At 39.8% G+C, this 20,312-nt stretch overlaps 2 protein-coding genes across 6 annotated transcripts in view; one reads left to right on the plus strand and one right to left on the minus strand.

The window, feature by feature from the left end:
- Positions 1-226: 226 nt before the first annotated feature.
- The window catches only part of ZFX (zinc finger protein X-linked), a 69,094-nt gene continuing 49,008 nt past the window's right edge, over positions 227-20,312 (plus strand). For 2 of the 5 annotated variants that reach the window (XM_057537791.1, XM_057537788.1), the window contains exon 1: positions 431-877. The gene's annotated coding sequence lies outside the window, so the exon portion shown is untranslated. Of the gene's footprint in view, positions 329-430; positions 878-926; positions 1,251-20,312 lie in introns of those variants that run through there. The other 3 variants (XM_057537790.1, XM_057537789.1, XM_057537792.1) reach the window with 3 other exon arrangements.
- Positions 9,462-9,974, minus strand: LOC103001689 (protein tyrosine phosphatase type IVA 1-like). Its single transcript, XM_057537793.1, has one exon. The coding sequence runs from the start codon at positions 9,972-9,974 to the stop codon at positions 9,462-9,464; it is 513 nt and encodes a 170-aa protein (XP_057393776.1).

The raw sequence follows: 20,312 nt of genomic DNA on the forward strand, positions 1-20,312 counted from the left end.
TTTTTTCCGCCATAAACTAATAAAATCAATTAGACTCTCTGATTGAACGCTTATTTAGAAAAAAAATTAAACGGTTTGGTAGGTGCTCTAGGATAACCCTTCTCCCCCTCCTTTTGCCCACGCACCCATTTAGACTGGCAAGCCTATTTTCATTTTATTTCAAAGATTTTTTTTTTTTTAAAGCGAAGGCAGGGGACGGCGGGGGTTGCTAAATTTATCTTCTTCTCCAGCCATGGGGATGAAGAAAACACATTTACTGCGGGCGGGGGTCTGAGGGCCTGCAAACAACTCGAGCAGGCGCTTCGGCCAGGACCGGCGCGGAGAGGCGGTAGGTCTCCGGGGAGGGCCCGGGGGGCGGCCGCGGCCCACAGGAGATGGTGGGGGGCGGCCGGGCCGGGTGCGGGCCGCCTGCCTCTCCGTGGGGTCGGCGGACCACGGCCCCGCGCGGGCTTTACGGCCGAGGCGGCGGCAGCGGCGCGTGTGTAGCGGCGGCGGCGGGCGGGAGCGCGGAGGAGGTGGAAAGAAGGGGGGCGCTGTCACGGAGACTTCGGCCGCCGGAGACCCCGCCGCAGCGAGGCCACTGGGCTCCCCGGTCGCAGGGCGTGAGCGCGCCAACCGGGACACCAGGGAGACACACCGGGCGAAGGAGGGGGCCTATGTACCCTTCCGCATTTTCCTGGGTCTCTCTCCCGGGCGGTGACGTGACGTGCTGACGGCGGGCCCGTGCCGGGGAGCTGGGCCGCTTTTTGTCAGCTCCGAGCTCGGCCCCTCCTCCCTCCCTCCGCCCGCCCCACCAGCCGGAGCCCGGCCCAGTGCTCCAGAGAAAGGCCGGCCTGCAGCACCCGCCACCGTCGCCGACCGCCCGCACGCCCGTCCGGTGAGTTCCGGGCGCCGCCGCGGCCGCGGGGCCTAGCACGCGCGCAGGGGCCTGGTCCCGGCCTGGTCGGCGGCCCGCGTGGCGCCCTTCCGCGCTAGGCCGGGCGGTGTGGCGCGCGGCGCCGAGCAGGCCCCAAGGAGGCCGCAGTTAGGCCCGGGGAGGAGCCCGGCTGCCCCGAGCGGCGGCGAAGCTGCGCTCCGCAAACGGGCGGGGGTTGGGGGAGGGTCGGCCGGTGGCCCGGGACGCGACCGATGGGCCCCGGGTCGGTGCCGCGTCCGGCCCGGGGCACTGCGCGGGGGCGAGGCCTGGCAAGGAGGCGAAGGCTGCAGGCGTGAGGTGAAGGCCGCAGGCCGGCCGGGCCGATTTTCGCTATGTAAATATCGGTGAGGGGGGGGAGGGATGGGGGACAAGATGGCGGCGGCTCGGCGCCTGCTGCAGGGGACGATTGAGGGGGTTGCTGGGAGGGGGAGCCGCCATCTTGAAGGCGGCGTCTGAAGAGAAAATTCCGCTACAGCCCGTAAGGGGGGGTCGGAGAGCGGGCGGCGGCGGTGGCGGCGGCTCCGGTGACGGGTCCCGGAGGCCCGGCACGGCAGCGTGTGCGCGCGGAGGGGGCGTGCTCGCTCCCCACAGCGGCCATTGCCCTCGCCGCCATGATGTGCGCTCGGGCTCTAGGCGCTCGGCGGCAGCGCCACCTTCCTGCCCTGCCTACCGCAGCCCCCGTGACTAGCTGCTGCTTCCGCTGCATTTTAGCCGAGCTGCCGCAGGCGGTCTTCGTCGGCGCCCAGGCGCTGGGGCCATCTCGTTCCTCAGCGTCCCCGGCCCCGCGCCTTTCCCCCGCCCTTGTACAGGTCACTTGAGGGTCCGCCCAGGCATGTGGACTCACCACGGCAAGTGGGACCCCAAGACATTTTATTTTTACCCCAGTGAAGTCACACGTGAATTAGAGTGCCTTAGATGCGGTTGTTTTCTAACAGTCACTGCCTTATCGAGTAAAGAAAGAAAGAAAGGAATAAAATTTTTTTAAAAAATTGATAGGAAAGAAGTTCTCCGTCTTTCATGTAGTAAGGGGAAAAGTGCAAATTGCACAGCACGGAAACGGAGAAATAAAAATTTTACGGAGTCGTTTGAATTTCATTAATTTGGAAACAACTTTCTAGAAAAGGTGCATTTAAGCTATTAGCGATCTGTTGGTAGTATTTACTTTTTTTCAGGAGTAAGAGAAGGGCAGAAGGTTTTATTTTCTTACTGAAGGACAACGTAATGTGATGCAGTATTTATTGTTCCTGTACCTGGTATGGTATTTAGTTTCTCTGTTTGATTTGAAAAATTCTAAGGTGGAATTCCACTACTTAAAGTAGTTTTGATTGCATACTACACTACTGTGAACTCGGTGCTAGGTGCTCTGAAAGATTCAAAAGGTTCTTTTAATGCAGACGGTGGCTCCAAGAAGTTCGTTGTTCAGAGGCAGATGAGATGAGGTGAAATGCACTGAAGTGCTGCCGGGAAGGTACAGCCAATTATTGGGGTTTCAGAGGAAAACGAGGTTAGGTGACATTTCTAGAAGGTTACTGAAGGATGGGTAGGACTTTGTTAGACTGAGATGGGGGTGGGGAAAGGGCATTTCAAGGGTGAAGCTTCTTCAGAAAACAGCAAGTATGTGTAATTTGGCTGGAGTAGACGGTGTAGGTAGGGGAGTGGTGGCTAAATAAGGTAGATGGAGCTTGCTTTCCAGGTGGAGGGGCTTATACTCAGTGGGGGAGGCCAGGGAGCCCTCAAGTAGTAGAGTGATGACGCACCTGAGCCCGGCTTTATAGTCACTTAGCCCTTCCATTGGCCTAGGAAGTTTCAAAGTTGAGAAATAGAGTAACAACCAGTGTTTCACTGCAGGAATGATTATCAAGAATGTTCAGAAGTTCAGATAATTTTGCTACTTTTTCAACAATTCATCTGTGGTAGGCAGCTGCTCCTTTTTTCTGTCCTAATTTCTCACTCCAAGTAACTTTTTGCTCAAGAGTTATTATAATCTCTGTAGTAAACAAATGGGGAGGGGTTTCTAGCTTTTCATTTACCGTGGTTGAAAATTACAGGACCAGTGCTGTGGGTTACTTTACGAAACTGAGGAATGAACCTGTAAGTATCCCCATGGTAATTTTTAAACAAGTCACAGTTTTGAAAAGTAGAAGAGCGATGATTAAAAAGGCAGCAGCCTTCAGGTGGTCTTTTTGGAATCCCTGTTCTTCCATCTGGTAAGAGGAGCCACCTTTTTGATTAAGAGGGTAATAACTAAGGCTGTTTGCTAAGCTAAGCCTTCTCATGTTTTGATTAATATTTGAACTATTCTCGATGCACATTTTGGGAATGTGTTTCCTAGAATTTTGATACGTAAATTTATAGGTAGCATAAGTATTCACCAGAAAGTTGTTTCAGTTTTTCCATTTTTCCTAAACTGCGACAAGTCAGAACAGTGATTGCTCCATGAGAGGAAGGGAAGGAACTGAATATTCTCATGTTTATCTTAGAGGGCTATGGTTTAGAAAAGTTTGAGACACAGTGCGTTCTAGGAGGCTGACTAGAAGCAAGTTGCTAAAGCAGTCTGTGGTCGTTGAGATGGTAAAGGTAAACATAAACTTAAAAGAACCAGTTGCTTTATATCTTGACAGCTGGGAAAGACATAGAATTCTAAAAGAGAATCATATTGCTGCACACGCAGTGCAGCAGCAGTACATGTTCCAGTACAGCAAGAGTGGATGATTAAGATTAAGAGTTGGACTTCAGTCATATAGTTAAGACAGGAGTGTAAGGTTTGGAAGGATTTCTGTCGGAAACAGTTAAAGTGCTTTTTGCCTGAAAGGGTGGTCTGGAAAACTGGTGGAACAACAACTATCTTGGATAAATGAGGTGTTGGTTTTTAATTTGTGTATCTTTCAGATAGATGCAAGTTTCCTTTTTTAAAAGCATGCTCACAATGCATTGAAGAAAAACTTTTTTCCACATTGCTTTTTGTAAATGCTTTGTCTCTCAACCTACCTGGACTTGTATTGCCACTTATGACCTTGTTTGTACTATTTGTGTTTATGCACACTGGCAGTTCCAGAGTTTTTCTTTTTTACTCTTAAACTCCTCAACCTGTCCTTGAAACTCCTCAGCCTCAGCAGAGATTACCTAATCTTTTTTTTTTTTTTTACTTTTTTTTTTTTTTAAGATTTTTTTTTTTTTTTTAGAAATTCACGTTCTTTTATTTATTTATTTATGACTGTGTTGTGTCTTCGTTTCTGTGCGAGGGCTTTCTCTAGTTGCGGCAAGTGGGGACCACTCTTCATCGCGGTGCGCGGGCCTCTCACCATCGCGGCCTCTCACCATCGCGGCCTCTCTTGTTGCGGAGCACAGGCTCCAGACGCGCAGGCTCAGTAGTTGTGGCTCACGGGCCCAGTTGCTCCGTGGCATGTGGGATCTTCCCAGACCAGGGCTCGAACCCGTGTCCCCTGCATTGGCAGGCAGATTCTCAACCACTGCGCCACCAGGGAAGCCCCCTAATCTTTTACTTAAGCCAGAAAGATAGACAGCCATCTGATCTAAGCAATTGAATTTCCTTCCTTCCACTTCATATTCTTCCTTTGTCTCTCCCTAGGCTGTGCTCCTGTTCTTCACTTGTGGCAAGAATTGGCCTCCTTCAGGCCCAGATGCTCTGCCTGTGGGATCCACTGGTCCCAAAGGATGGAGCTCTGTCAGTGTGATTCTGCCACTTGCATCATTGCCCTCTAACTCTGCTGATGCCTTTCCCTCTCCTTATAAACATTCCTAGGTTTGCTCATCTTACAAAAACCTCAGCTGTCTTATCTCTCCTTTCACCAGCATTTTCATTTCTTTGCATTCCACTATTCCTAGATCCACTGTTTCCCAAATTGGGAAACTTCTACAGCATGTCAGCAGGTGTGTTATATAAAAGTGTTCTTTGTTTCAGAAACTCTATACCTTCTCTGCCTTCTGTTATGGGATTTTCCTCAAGGTCAGTTGTCTACCCTGTTCTCTTGAATCTTCTTGCGTGGTTTTGGTGCCCTTTACCATGCCCATCCTCTAGTTTCTCTAGCATTGCCTACTGACCACCTCCTTTCAGGTGTCTTACTGTCTCAACATGGCTGAAACCAAATTTATCTGGAACATAGTAGATGCCCAGTACTATTTATTGGGAGAAAAACTTTTTTTTAAACGCAGAGCCCCTAAAACAACTCCTGCTTCTAGCTTTCTTTCTGTTCATGGCACCATCATTTTTCCAGGCTCATTCTTCTGTGTCATATAGCAATGTAGGTATGTTTTAATTTAGCATTTAACCTTTTATATTTTAGATCTGTATTTATATTTTTGTTATCTTTTCTAAACTCTGGATGTAGAGACAGGTTCTCATTTATCCTTGTCCCAGAGCATTACCTGGTACATGGTAATGACAGTTACCTAAAAGCAATTCTCTCAGTTTTGGGGTGCAGAGAATTTTGTGTAGTTGAATCGTTTTCAACTATTCAAGCATCTGTCTAGTCACTGTATCCTTTGAGCAAGGGGTGTGCGCAGTAAGGCATATGCCACATAAGCTGAGTAGCCCCCGCCCGCAGCACTTAAGCTTGGGGTTAGTATGGCCAGTGTATACTTAGTCCTGTCAAATTAGTTTTCCAAAGAAATTTTTATAAAATCCAGGAATCTTGTTAACTATATTTTACTCAAAGGGAGGTAACATTTTAAGGAAGCTACGTGGCCTTGAAGAATACAGCCATTAGGATTGAAAAAATATTTAAAATTTTAAAATTATGAAATATTTCAGAAGTACTGAAAGGCAGGTATCGCCTAGATTTAACAGATCTTAATATTTTATTACATATTTGCTTCATAACTTTTTGTGTGTTTAAAGAAAGAAAACCTCACAGATTGAAGAGTGCCTCCCTATCCCATTCCTGTCTTTTCTTTGCCAGAAATAACCACTGTCCTAATATGTATGTACCACAAACAATGTCAAGTACTGCTTTATGTGTTTTGACTTTACATAAATGGTATCATACTGTGTTTATCATTTTATATATATATTTTTTCACTTAGCAATGTGTTTTTGAGATTTATTTATGTTGTATGTAGATCTAGTTTAGCGGTTCTCAAGAGTGTGCTCCAGGAATTCCCAGGGATCCCTCAGATTCTTCCAGCCTCATTCTTTTGTACACTGCACAAGTACAGTACAGAGCCTCCACGAAACGTGATGTCATGATAGATTGAACACAGACACAGTTATGGGAATCCAGCTGTCCTCTATTAAGCCTGTCCTTGAAGAGATTTGCAGAAATGTAAAACAGTGCTACTCCTTTCACAATTTTTTGTTTTGAAAAATAGTTATTTAAAAATGTTCATGTTTATATACAGTGGGTTTAGTTTTTATGAATACTTTTAAGGTGTCTCAGATTTAATTTCTAATATAAACATCTCTAGATAGAACCCACATAAACAAAAACTCTTTGAGGTCCTCAATTTTTGAGTGTAAAGAGGTCCTGAGTCCAAGAAGTTTGAAAACTACTGATCTAGTTCATTCATTTTACTTGTATTTTAATGTATAAATATACTGTGGTTTATTTATCTATTCTTAGGGAGGGGCCATTAGGTTGTTAGCAGTTTTCTGCCATCTCACAACAATGTTGTTGTGAGCATCCTTATATGGGGTTCTTCTCTCTTGGGATTATAGAAGTAGAGTTGCTACATTCAAGAGTCTGTGCATTTGTCAACTTTACTGGGAATTGCCAAATGTCAAATTGTGTTCCATTCGACACGCCCATCAGCTATGTATGAGCCTCTGTTTCTCCAGACCACTGCCAAAAGATTAGACTTTGCAGTTTTTTCCAATCTTTTAGGTATAAATGGTATCTCATTGCTGTTTTCATTTTGCATTTCTTAGATTACTCGTGTTGTTGAGCCTTTTTTCCCACGTATTATTAGCCATTTGAGTTTTCTGTGACTTGCTTGTGCCTATCCTTGGTCCATTTTTTATTGGATTGTTGCCTTTTTCTCATTGGTTTATGGTTATTCTTTTTATATTCTGAATACTAATGGCTTGTAGTTTTATGCACTGAAAATACCATTTCCTAGTCTGTGGCTTATTCTTTAGCTTTGTTTATGGAATATTTTTTTGTGTAGGACTTTTTAATGTGAAAGTAGTCAGTTTCCTCAGTTCTTTTTCATTTATGGTTTATGTTTTCTTGTATCTGCAAGAAATTCTTTCCCTGCCCCAAGGTCATAATGATACTGTGCTTTTTCATATTTAGGTCATTAATTCATCTGGAATTTTTTTCTCTATTGTGTGATATAGGGATCTGATTTTATCTTTTTAATATGAATTTGCCAAGTAGTTCAGCCTTTCTCCTCACTAATTTGTAATGCAACTTGTGAAGTTTATCGTATTCTCACATATATACATCTGTTTCTACTTTCTTCTGATTTCATGGGTCTGTTTGACTATATACCTATACCACTCTGATTTAACAATGATGGCTTTATAGTTAAATCTTAATAAGTGTTCTTTTTCTTCAGAGTTTTAAAGCTATTTTCCTTCCTTTGTTTATTTTTGGGTCAGTTTGTTGGTTTCTATGAAAAACTGTTGGATTTTTATTGTATTTGCATCAAATTTACAGAATAATATATAGATACATATAGATGTATGCTAAGTAGTGGAGCTGGGGTCTGAATCTGGGCATAGTCTACTGCTTTTCATAAAGCTCTTGCACAACTTTTGTTAGATTTTTTGCTAGAAAAAAATTTTGTATAATTTTTGTTATTGTGAATAGGATTTTCTTTTAGATACTGTTTCTGTATTGATCATGTAACCTTGCTGAACTTCCGTATTACCATATTTCATAGATTCTGAAGTACATCCCGCCCCCATTTTAATATGTCAGAGATTCATATAGATCTTCATTTGATGGTGTCCTATAATCACTGTTGTCCAGGTAGCAGTCATGATGTAGTTATTGTTTTTACATGCACATACTTGGTCAAGACTCTTCATTTTGTCATCACTTAAATGAGTATGTGCATTGTTGTGTTTTAATTTCACACCCAACAATACAACTGAAGGCAGAAGGAATTGTGAGGTGGGTGTCTTACTGGAAAGAAAATCACATAGATAATTATGGAGCATTTTAAGAAATGCTGCATCACCAGCACTCTTGTTGGTAGAGGACAGTATTGTTAGGAAAGATTGAATAGCTATGAGTAGAAAAGCAGTCCATAGTAGGACCCTGAATGTGAAGTTTTAGGAGTACTCTACCAATTTCTTTTTTTTTTTTTTTTGCGTTTCATCATTTATTTAATGTTTAAGCTCTCACACTAGATTTTTACATGCTGGTGACCACTGACAAATTATTTCTCCCACAGAACTATAACCACATGTTCGCGGACAGTATAAATATATGGTTGAGCTAATGTTAATACACATCACCATTTTATCAATTACATAATAAAACAAATTGTCAAATATCCAAATATTAAGTTACACAGCTCAAAAAGCATATAAAATATTAAATGTCTGCTCAATTCATTAGCAGAAGCCCTTTTTTTTTCTTCAAGAGAGGTTGGGAATCACACTTCAAACAAAAATAAAATGGTAAACAACTTCAGATAAGTTTGAAAAAAAATTACAAGAATTTCAGAAATTTTATGATTAAGAATTGTTTTAGCTACAATAACAAAGTATTTCCACCTTTTAAAAAAATATTTACTAAATTAAAGCACATATTCTACATGTTCTGCACAAGACAAAGACAACATTTTACTAAAAATATTTAATAGCCCCCTCCCATTCTTTTTTCAGGCCCTCCCTGTAGGTTGTACCCCAAAGTGCAAACATTAAAATTAACTGTAAGGCTTTTTTGTCTGGAGACATTAAAGACATGTGCTTCTTTTACAATGTAGATTTTCAAAATGGAGGTCTTCTATTACAGCACAAAATGAGATTTATAAAAAGACATTAAATAATCACTGTAAGACTTGGTTAATTAAAAAAAAACCAAAATGAGCAAATCTGATGTATACTGGTATGAATGTGGAAGACGTAAGCATATTGTGAGCAAATAACATTATAGGCCCTACTTTCTATGTTTGAAATGATGGAAGGAATAAACCACATAAGGTCCAGAGTTTTCTTAGTTCCTGGGATTTTAGTTCTATGTGATACTAAAAATATACAAGTATTGTGCTGGGTATTTTGGCACCTAGTCTTTCTAAATTTCTTATATATTGGTAAGATTCTGGCATGGAAACAGATTTAAAGACATGACCCAATACTGCATGATTTCAGGAAAGGTCAATTGGTACAAACGATAATAAGCACATTTTAAATGCTGAACAGCAAGAATCCTTTGCTAAGTGTCCAAGGAGGTTGATCATAACCCAGACATAGAAGTTGCAATTCTGCCAGGCTTGTGGCCTGGTAAAACTGCTTTTCGACACTCCTATGGAAGCTTCATCAGACTTCACGAAGCCAACGTGCTGGCTAACATGTACAACAAATTCCGTCGTGTCTAGGTTCCACTTCCAAGCAATGGCGTCAGGCACCCCAGTTTTATTGAAAGCAACAGTTGTTCCTATGACCATTGGAGTTTTTGAAGCACAGCTGCATTTTAGGACGATACTCCTCCAAATACAAAAGTTGCTTGCTGTTGAAAGCTCCACGCTGCTTTTGTCTTAGCAACTGTACTGCATCTTCATGTTTCATTCCACCTTCAATTAATGCTAGGGCGACAAGCACTGGACCTCTCCCAAGGCCTGCAACACGATGAACGGCAATACAACAACCAGGGTCTTCATGGAAGTTAATTTTCAGGAGACTTAACCAATCATCAACAGTCTGGTTAGATGGTGGTGCGCCATCATCAAAAGGCCAATTGAGAACATGGATGCTTTCTTCCTCCACAAGAGTAGTGTCATAAGTTGCTTCACATATTCTTGCTATTGTGGTAAATCCATGCTTCTTAAGTTCCTCTATAAATTTGTTTAAGGTCGCATTGGTTGGATTAAGAAATCTCATGTTCTTATAAGTGACTTCCACAGGAGCTGGGCGGTTCATTCGAGCCATGTTAATTTAGTTAAAAAAATACCCAGTAGGTTTATGAAAGAATTTAAAAACTTGAATACAGAAATGATGCAAAGAAACTGAGTCTACTTCAGTACACTCCACTTGAAATTCTCAGTGCTTTTGAGTATGAAGTTGAGAGTAATGGGAAATGAAATGAACCTCCTAACAAGAAACAGCAATTCTTCAATTCAGTGATACTGAGGCAATAGAAAGGAAGTGCACTGAGCTTTACCCCATCCAGGTCAGAACTCTTGTAAAAACTGCTCTGTGGATTTCAGTTCAACACTTCTGTGTCCAGGTTAACCACTCATATGGGAGCTTCTTGGTAGAGTAGTAATGAATTTCTACAGTTCATTTGTCTGCACAGAAGTTGTGCTGTGCCTGGCAGTAATCTCCACTGCCCTTCAGAAACTCCATAAATGTATGACCAAGGACACCACAGAACTGAGGAATATGTCTACTCATTGAAGATTGAGGCCTAATCATACAGCTGGTCCTGAGGTGGTGGTGGTGGCAGGGCCAGGGCGGCGGCTTTGCGGGTATCGGCAGGGTCACCGGACTCCCAGTTTCTTTTGCTGCTATTTTTTCTTCTATATATCCACAGGATATGATGAAAATATGTCTAAATAAGTCTAAAAGAATTGTCTTGATAAATCTAAAATGAAATTTCTAGGTAATAAAGTATAGCATCAGTTTAACTGGCAGGATATTTTTCTTAGATGTAGGTAAAACAAGGATGCATCTTAAAATAGGCGATATTTTTAGATTCAATGAAATGTGGGAGTAATAACAGTTTATTACAGTTTATAATTCTTGTATTTTCTGAATACATAGGTGTGTGTGAGTAAAGATGTTTTATTTTCCATTCCTTTTTGCCTCCTCTTTCTTTTTTGTTTGTTTTCTTTTTCTTCTACTTCACTGACTAATGCCTCTAGCACAGAGTTGCATGAAGGCATTGATAACAGACATCATTGTCCACGTGCTTTAATGGAGTGCTTCTAATATTTTATCATTAAGTATGATATTTTCGTGGTTTTTTTTTTTGGAGGGAGGAGATATTTATTAGTTTATGTTCTCTTTTACTTAGCATTTTAGAGTTTTCGTTGATTTTTTAAAATGTTTTTGCAGCCTCTATTCGTGTGATGAATTGTATTCATAGATTTTGTATTTTAAACTGTCTTTGGAGTTCCTGGATATTTGCATCCTTTTGTTATTGCCATGTACTTTTTCTTTTTATGCTAACTTCTTAAGATGTGTTGCGGAATAATTCTTCTCCTTTGAAACAAGTTGTATTTCATAGAGATGATCTGTTTCTGGAAACTTAGAAGTCATCTGTGAAACTGTCTTTGCCTGGTGTCTTTTTTTGTGAGTTGTTTTTTTTTTTTTTTTTTTTTTAAAGGATTTTTATTCTTATTTATTTATTTATTTATTTATTTATTTATTTATTTATTTATTTTTGGCTGTGTTGGGTCTTCGGTTCGTGCGAGGGCTTTCTCCAGTTGTGGCAAGCGGGGGCCACTCTTCATCGCGGTGCGGGGACCGCTCTTCATCGCGGTGCGCGGGCCTTTCTCTATCGCGACCCCTCCCGTCGCGGGGCACAGGCTCCAGACGCGCAGGCTCAGCAATTGTGGCTCACGGGCCCAGCTGCTCCGTGGCTTGTGGGATCTTCCCAGACCAGGGCTCGAACCCGTGTCCCCTGCATTAGCAGGCAGATTCTCAACCACTGCGCCACCAGGGAAGCCCGTGAGTTGTTTTTTGATTAATAGTTTGTTTCATGGTGATAAGTGTTTTTGGCTTTTCTTAAGTTGCTGTTATTTATACAAAATGAACTGTATTCTAGAAAAATATAAAATTTCAAATATATTGGTATAAAATATAGGCTACTCTAATGACTTTAAAATGTCTAATTTCATTAATTTGTTCCTTTTTTTTCTGATGAGTACTGCCAATAACTTGCCTATATTAAGGCTTTTCAAATAGTTCTTTTTATTGACCATTTCTCTTTCTGCTCCATGTGGTTAATATTTCTTTCTTTCTATTTTATTTGCATTTATTCTGACATTTAAAAAATTTAAGTTGGAAGTTTAGCTCATTAGTTTTAACATCTTTATTGGAGTATAATTGCTTTACAATGGTGTGTTAGTTTCTGCTATATAACAAAGTGAATCAGCTATATGTATACATATATCCCCATATCCCCTCCCTCTTGCGTCTCCCTCCCACCCTCCTTATCCCACCCCTCTAGGTGGTCACAAAGCACCGAGCTGATCTCCCTGTGCTATGCGGCTGCTTCCCACTAGCTATCTATTTTACATTTGGTAGTGTATATATGTCCATGCCACTCTCTCACTTCGTCCCAGCTTACCCTTCCCCCTCCCTGTGTCCTCAAGTCCATTCTCTACGTCTGCATCTTTATTCCTGTCCTGCCCCTAGGTTCTTCAGAACCAATTTTTTTCTTTTTAGATTCCATATATATGTGTTAGCATGCGGTATTTGTTTTTCTCTTTCTGACTTCACTCTGTATGACAGACTCTAGGTCCATCCACCTCACTACAAATAACTCAATTTCATTTCTTTTTATGGCTGGGTAATATTCCACTGTATATATGTGCCACATCTTCTTTATCCATTCATCTGTCAACGGACACTTAGGTTGCTTCCATGTCCTGGCTATTGTAAATAGTTTAGCTCATTAGTTTTTAATCTCTACTCTTATATGCTTTTAAAACTATAAAATTTCCTCTGAACTGTAACTGGTACTGTGAATTTTATGTGAATTGATTTTTTATTATTTAGTTCTAAATATATTGTGGTTTTTATAATTTTCCTATTGCTCATTGAATTATTGAGACTCTTCAAATTTAAGGGAATTTTTTTTGGGAGGTGTTATTACCTCAGTGACATTTATTTCTAATTTTACTATATTATAGTTGGGGGACATTGATTAATAATTTGTATTTCTCTATACTAACAACAAACAACTTGAAAATAAAATTTAAAAGCCAGTACATTTGATTGATTGTTTTATATTTTGTTTTAAAAGCTAGTAGTACAATTTATAGTGAGATCAGAGAACATCCAGTACCTTGAAATAAACCCAACAAAGCTTATTAAGACCTTTAGTGAAAGCATTACTGAGAGAAATGAAAGAAGAACTCATAAATGGGGAGAGATACGATGTTCATGGATAAGAAGTATCAATGTTATAAACATGTCAGTTTTCAACGAAGTCCCAATCAAAACCCCAACGGGCTTTTTTTTTTTTTTTTTTTTTTAATAGACCAGTTCTCAGATTTATATGGAAATGCAAAGGGCCTGGAATAGCAAAGGCAGTCTTGAAAAAAAAAGTTGGAAAACTTACACTACCATATATTAAAGCTTATTATAAAGATGCAGTGATTAAAATAGTGGGTGCAAGGCCAGATTGATCAATGAAACAGAATAGTGTCCGAGAGTAGACCTACATATATAAGGTCAATTGATTTACAACAAAAGTGTGTTGGGATTTTGATTGAATGTAGAGGTTAATTAAGAGAGAAGTAATACTACTGATCCAGTATATTCAAGAGCAAGATTGATTTCTCTGTATATTTGTATTTAAAAAATCCCACTTAGAGTTTTCAGTTACTCTTATTAATGATATTTTACATTTTTAAGTGTTACATAAGAAAGCTTTTGTCTTTAAAATAAAAAGCTTTTGCCATCAAGTATATTAATTTTATACCAGCACATTTTATGAATTCATTCTGATATTAAGATTTTAGTTGATTCTCTTGAATTTCCTGGATAAGTCATATATAAATAAATATAACTTCTTTCAATTAATAATTATATCTTGCATTTCATTATCTTATCTAATTGCATTGCTTATCAGTTCCCATACAATCTTAAATAATAATAGTGTTAGTGGGCATCCTTGTCTTAAGTTTGACTTTAAAAGAAATACTTTTAGTGTTTCACCTTAGTTTTAATACATGTCTTTTTGTTATAAAGTGATACTGATATCATTCTCCTATCTAAAAATATATGTTGTAACATGAACTAGTTTAAGATTTGCATGTGTGTTTTTTAAACCAGCTTTACTGAGAGGAAGTTGTTACAAAATTCACCCTTCAAAAGTGTACAATTCAAAAAAAAAAAAAAAAAGGTGTACAATTCAGTGGGGTTTTTTTTGGTAGATTCAGAGTTGTGCTACCATCACCAGTAATTTTAGAACATTTTTATCCCTCCAGAAGGAAACTCTGTACCCAATTAGCAATCACCTCTCACCCCCAGCCCCTGACAGTCTACTTTCTGTCTGTATGGATTTGCCTATTCTTCATGTTTCATATTTATGGAATCCTGTAATATGTGGCTTTTTGCATCTGGCTTCTTAGCATAAGGTTTTCAAGGGTCATCTACGTGATAGCATGTACTAAGATTTCACTCCTATTTATTGTATTTTTTCTAACTGTTAAAAAAAATGTCTTTCTCTTCCAATTTGACTAGTTTAAGTAAAAAAATAGATGTTGAATCTCAACTTTTCAGCATCTATTGAGGCACATCAGGATTTTCCTTTTTTGACCTCTTAATTTGGGCCATTATTTGGTTGCATCCTTGAATTCTAGAATAACCATACTTTGTCAAGGTGTCTGTGTGTGTATGCACGTGCACGTGTGTGCACGTGTGTGTGTCTATATATATTATATGATGGATCACATTTGCAAAAACTTGACTTGGGATTCGTAATTAACCATGTTTGTAGTTTGGTTACATTATTTTTGTTAGGTTTTCTAAAAAACGGTAAATTAGTTTTAAGTTATGAATTTTATTTTATTTTGTTTTTATACAGCACGTTCTTATTAGTTATCTGTTTTATACATATTCATGTATATATGTCAATCCCAATCTCCCAATTCATCCCACCACTATCACCACCCCCCTGCCACTTTCCCCCCTTAGTGTCCATACGTTTGTTCTCTACATCTGTGTCTCTATTTCTGCCCTGCAAACTGGTTCATCTGTACCATTTTTCTAGGTTCCACATATATGCATTAATATACGATATTTGTTTTTCTCTTTCTGACTTTCACTCTGTATGACAGTCTCTAGATCCATCCACGTTTCTACAAATGACCCAATTTCGTTTCTTTTTATGGCTGGGTAATTTTCCATTGTATATATGTACCACATCTTCTTTATCCATTCTTCTGTCGATGGGCATTTAGGTTGCTTCCATGACCTGGCTATTGTAAATAGTGCTGCAGTGAACATTGGGGTGCATGTGTCTTTGTGAATTATGGTTTTCTCTGGGTATGTGCCCAGTAGTGGGATTGCTGCATCATATGGTAATTCTATTTTTAGTTTTTTAAGGAACCTCTATACTGTTCTCCATAGTGGCTGTATCAATTTACATTCCCACCAACAGTGCAAGAGGGTTCCCTTTTCTCCACACCCTCTCCAGCATTTGTTGTTTGTAGATTTTCTGATGATGCCCATTCTACTTGGTGTGAGGTTTAATTACTATTATTATTCTTGTAATTTATTTTTAATGTATTTATTTATTTTTGGCTGCATTTGTCTTCGTTGCTGCGCGCGGGTTTCTCACTGTGGTGGCTTCTCTTGTGGCGGAGCATGGGCTCTAGGCGTGCAGGCTTCAGTAATTGTGGCTCGCAGGCTCTAGAGCACAGGCTCAGTAGTTGTGGCACACAGGCTTAGTTACTCTGTGGCATGTGGAATCTTCCCGGACCAGGGATCGAACCTGTGTCCCCTGCATTGGCAGGCGGATTCTTAACAACTGCGCCACCAGGGAAGCCCCCTCATTGTAATTTTGATTTGCATTTCTCTAATAATTAGTGATGTTGAGCAGCTTTTCATGTGCTTCTTGGCCATCTGTATGTCTTCTATGGAGAAATGTCTACTTAGGTCTTCTGCCCATTTTTGGATTGGCTTGTTAGTTTTTTTAATATTGAGTTGCATGAGCTGTTCATATATTTTGGAAATTAATCCTTTGTCCGTTGATTCATTTGCAAATATTTTCTCCCATTCTGAGGGTTGTCTTTTCGTCTTGTTTGTAGTTTCCTTTGCTTTACAGAAGCTTTGAAGTTTCATTAGGTCCCATTTGTTTATTTTTGTTCTTATTTCCATTACTCTAGGAGGTGGATCAAAAAAGATCTTGCTGTGATTTATGTCAAAGAGTGTTCTTCCTGTGTTTTCCTCTAAGAGTTTTACAGTGTCCGGTCTTACATTTAGGTCTCTAATCCATTTGGAGTTTTTGTGTATGGTGTTAGGGAGTGTTCTAATTTCATTCTTTTACACGTAGCTGTCCAGTTTTCCCAGCACCACTTATTGAAGAGACTGTCTTTTCTCCATTGTATATCCTTGCCTCCTTTGTCGTAGATTAGTTGACCATAGGTGCGTGGGTTTATCTCTGGGCTTTCTATCCTGTTCCATTGATCTATATTTCTGTTTTTGTGCCAGTACAATATTGTCTTGTTTACTGTAGCTTTGTAGTATAGTCTGAAGTCAGGAAGTCTGATTCCTCCAGCTCCGTTTTTTTTCCCTCAAGACTGCTTTGGCTATTCGGGGTCTTTGGTGTCTCCATTCAGATTTTAAGATTTTTTGTTCTACTTCTGTAAAAAATGCCATTGGTAATTTGATAGGGATTGCATTGAATCTGTAGATTGATTTGGGTAGTATAGTCATTTTCACAAGATTGATTCTTCCAGTCCAAGAACATGGTATATCTCTCCATCTGTTTGTATCATCTTTGATTTCTTTCCTCAGTGTTATAGTTTTCTGAGTACAGGTCTTTTACCTCCTTAGGTAGGTTTATTCCTAGGTATTTTATTCTTCTTGTTGCAGTGGTGAATGGGATTGTTTCCTTAATTTCTCTTTCTGGTCTTTTGTTGTTAGTGTGTAGGATTGCAAGATTTCTGTGCATTAATTTTGTATCCTGCAACTTTACCAAATTCATTGATTAGCTCTAGTAGTTTTCTGGTAGCATCTTTAGGATTCTCTACGTATAGTATCATGTCATCTGCAAACACTGATAGTTTTACTTTTTCTTTCCCAATTTGTTTTCCTTTTATTTCTTTTTCTTCTCTGATTGCTGTGGCTGGGACTTCCAAAAATATGTTGAATAATAGTGGCGAGAGTGGACATCCTTGTCTTGTTCCTGATCTTAGAGGAAATGCTTTCAGTTTTTCACCATTGAGAATGATGTTTGCTGTGGGTTTGTCATATATGGCCTTTATTATGTTGAGGTAGGTTCCCTGTATGCCCACTTTCTGGAGAGTTTTTGTCATAAATGGGTGTTGAATTTTGTCAAAAGCTTTTTCTGCATCTATTGAGATGATCATATGGTTTTTCCTTTTCAATTTGTTAATATGGTGTATCACATTGATTGATTTGCGTATATTGAAGAATCCTTGCATCCCTGGGATAAATCCCACTTGATCATGGTGTATGATCCTTCTAATGTGTTGTTGGATTCTGTTTGCTAGTATTTTGTTGAGGATTTTTGCATCTATATTCATGAGTGGTATTGGTCTGTAATTTTCTTTTTATGTAGTATCTTTGTCTGGTTTTGGTATCAGGGTGATGGTGGCCTCATAGAATGAGTTTGGGAGTGTTCCTTCCTCTGCAGTTTTTTGGAAGAGTTTGAGAAGGATGGGTGTTAGCTCTTCTCTAAATGTTTGATAGACTTCACCTGTGAAGCCATCTGGTCCTGGACTTTTGTTTGTTGGAAGATTTTTAATCACAGTTTCAATTGCATTACTTGTGATTGGTCTGTTCATATTTTCTATTTCTTCCTGGTTCAGTCTTGGAAGGTTATACCTTTCTAAGAATTTGTCCATTTCTTCCAGGTTGTCCATTTTATTGGCATAGAGTTGCTTGTAGTAGTCTCTTAGGATGCTTTGTATTTCTGCAGTGTCTGTTGTTAACTTCTCCTTTTTTTTTTTTTTTTTTTAATAAATTTATTTATTTATTTATTTGCGGATGTGTTGGGTCTTCGTCTCTGTGCAAGGGCTTTCTCCAGTTGCGGCGAGCGGGGCCCACTCTTCATCGCGGTGCACGGGCCTCTCACTGTCGCGGCCTCTCCCGTTGCGGAGCACAGGCTCCAGACGCGCAGGCTCAGCAGCTGTGGCTCACGGGCCCAGCCGCTCCGCGGCATGTGGGATCCTCCCGGACCGGGGCACGAACCCGTGTCCCCTGCATTGGCAGGCGGACTTCCAACCACTGCGCCACCAGGGAAGCCCAACTTCTCCTTTTTCATTTCTAATTGTATTGATTTGAGTCCTCTCTTTTTCTTGATGAGTCTGGCTAAAGGTTTATCAATGTTGTTTATCTTCTCAAAGAACCAGCTTTTAGTTTTATTGATGTTTGCTATTGTTTTCTTTGTTTCTATTTTACTTATTTCTGTTCTGATCTTTATGGTTTCATTCCTTCTACTAACTTTGGGTTTTGTTTGTTCTTCTTTCTCTAGTTCCTTTAGGTATAAGGTTAGATTGTTTATTTGAGATTTTTCTAGTTTTCTTGAGGTAGGCTTTTATTGCTATAAACTTCCCTCTTAGAACTGCTTTTGCTGCCTCCCATAGGTTTTGGATCATTGTGTTTTCGAAAAATGGTAAATTAGTTTTGTAAAAAGATTTGAGATGGGTTTCCTCCTGTGTTCAGCTAGCTTTGGGAAAAGCCTAGAGCTTTTTGAAAGGGTAACAGACATCTTTCTCCTCCCCCCCCCCCATTTTATGGTGATTGGGTTCTCTGTCTCTTATTGAGTTAATGCTTGTAAATTAACATTTCTTTTCAGTGTGCTAGCATAGAATTATAGACTGTTTTCTTACAAGTTTTTTACTTTTCCTGTATCTGTGTTTTTTTCTTTATTTCAAATTATGTATGTTTGTGCTTCCCCCCAGTTTCCTCCTTTCTTTTAGATTATTATCTAGTAGTAGTTTCCTATCTCCCCAAATCCCTGAAAAAAGCAGGCATGGATTTGGGCGGGGAGCGGGGGGGGGGGCGGGGAGTGCAGTGTGAATTAGCTGATTCCCTAGCTTTGCTCCAGAGAATGATCATGGAATTAATGCTGCTGATACTCTGCCTGGAGCTGATACTCAGTGGAGCATGCCCATTGTTGGTCATGTAAGAAACAGGTGGGGAGGGGAGGGGGGAATAGATGAAGGTAGTCAAAAGGTACAAACTTCCTGTTATAAGATAAATAAATACTAGAGATGTAATGTGCAGTATGATGAAGGTAATTAACACTGCTCTATGTTATATATGAAAGTTGTTAAGAGAGTAAATCTTGAGAGTTCTCATTACAAGGAGAAGAATTTTTTTTTCTGTTTCTTTGATGTTGTATTTATATGAGATGATGGATATTCACTAAACCTATTATAGTAATCATTTCATGGTGTATGTAAGTCAAATCATTATGTTATACATCTTACACTTATAGAATATGGAATGTCAGTTATATCTCAGTAAAGCTGGAAAAAAAAAAAGATGAGCAAACAAAGAAAAAAAGAAGCAGGTCTGCAGGTGTATTGCAAACCAGCCCTTTCATTGTCCAGCATGTTCTTTTTTTGTTTTATGTTTAAAGGATTTATTAAGTTATAGGTACAAAACATACTCCTAATAGTATTAGCAGAGGATCAATGTAAAAATGCTCCATAACTTTGCAAATGTCAATTTAAAAATTTTGTTACAGTTGTTGAAAGGCCTGATATTATATTCTTGCCAGTATTTAAAATGTACAGAGAACATTGTTAGTGTCAGCATTGAGTTTACAGAGCCTAACAGACCCAAAGTGATGTATTTAAGAAGAGCAATAATAGGAAGCATGTGTGTTCATGTAGGTGAGGGAAAGAGTAGGGTAAGTATTAGTCAGGTTACTGTTTTGGTGCATATATATGGAATCTAAAAAAAAAAAAAAAAGATTCTGATGAACCTAGGGGCAGGACAGGAATAAAGACACAGATGTAGAGAATGGACCTGAGGACACGGGGAGGGGGAAGTGTAAGCTGAGACGAAGTGAGAGAGTAGCATTGACATATATACACTACCAAATGTAAAATAGCTAGCTAGCTGGAAGCAGCTGCATCGCACAGGGAGATCAGCTCAGTGCTGTGTGACCACTTAGAGGGGTTGGATAAGGAGGGTGGGAGGGAGACGCAAGAGGGAGGGGATATGGGGATGTATGTATACATATAGCTGATTCACTTTTATACAGCAGAAACTAACACAACATTGTAAAGCAATTATACTCCCATAAAGATGTTAAAAAAAGAAGTTACTGTGTTGGTCAATTGGCAAAACAGTAATTTTAAGAAGTTTCCGAGTTTAAAAAGATTTAAAATA

This window comes from Balaenoptera acutorostrata, chromosome X (genome assembly GCF_949987535.1).
Source record: "Balaenoptera acutorostrata chromosome X, mBalAcu1.1, whole genome shotgun sequence".
Lineage (NCBI taxonomy): Eukaryota > Metazoa > Chordata > Mammalia > Artiodactyla > Balaenopteridae > Balaenoptera > Balaenoptera acutorostrata.

What these genes read in the sequence shown, in the direction of transcription:
- LOC103001689 (XM_057537793.1), bottom strand. Translation starts at nt 9,974, where the DNA reads ATGGCTCGAATGAACCGCCCAGCTCCTGTGGAAGTCACTTATAAGAAC.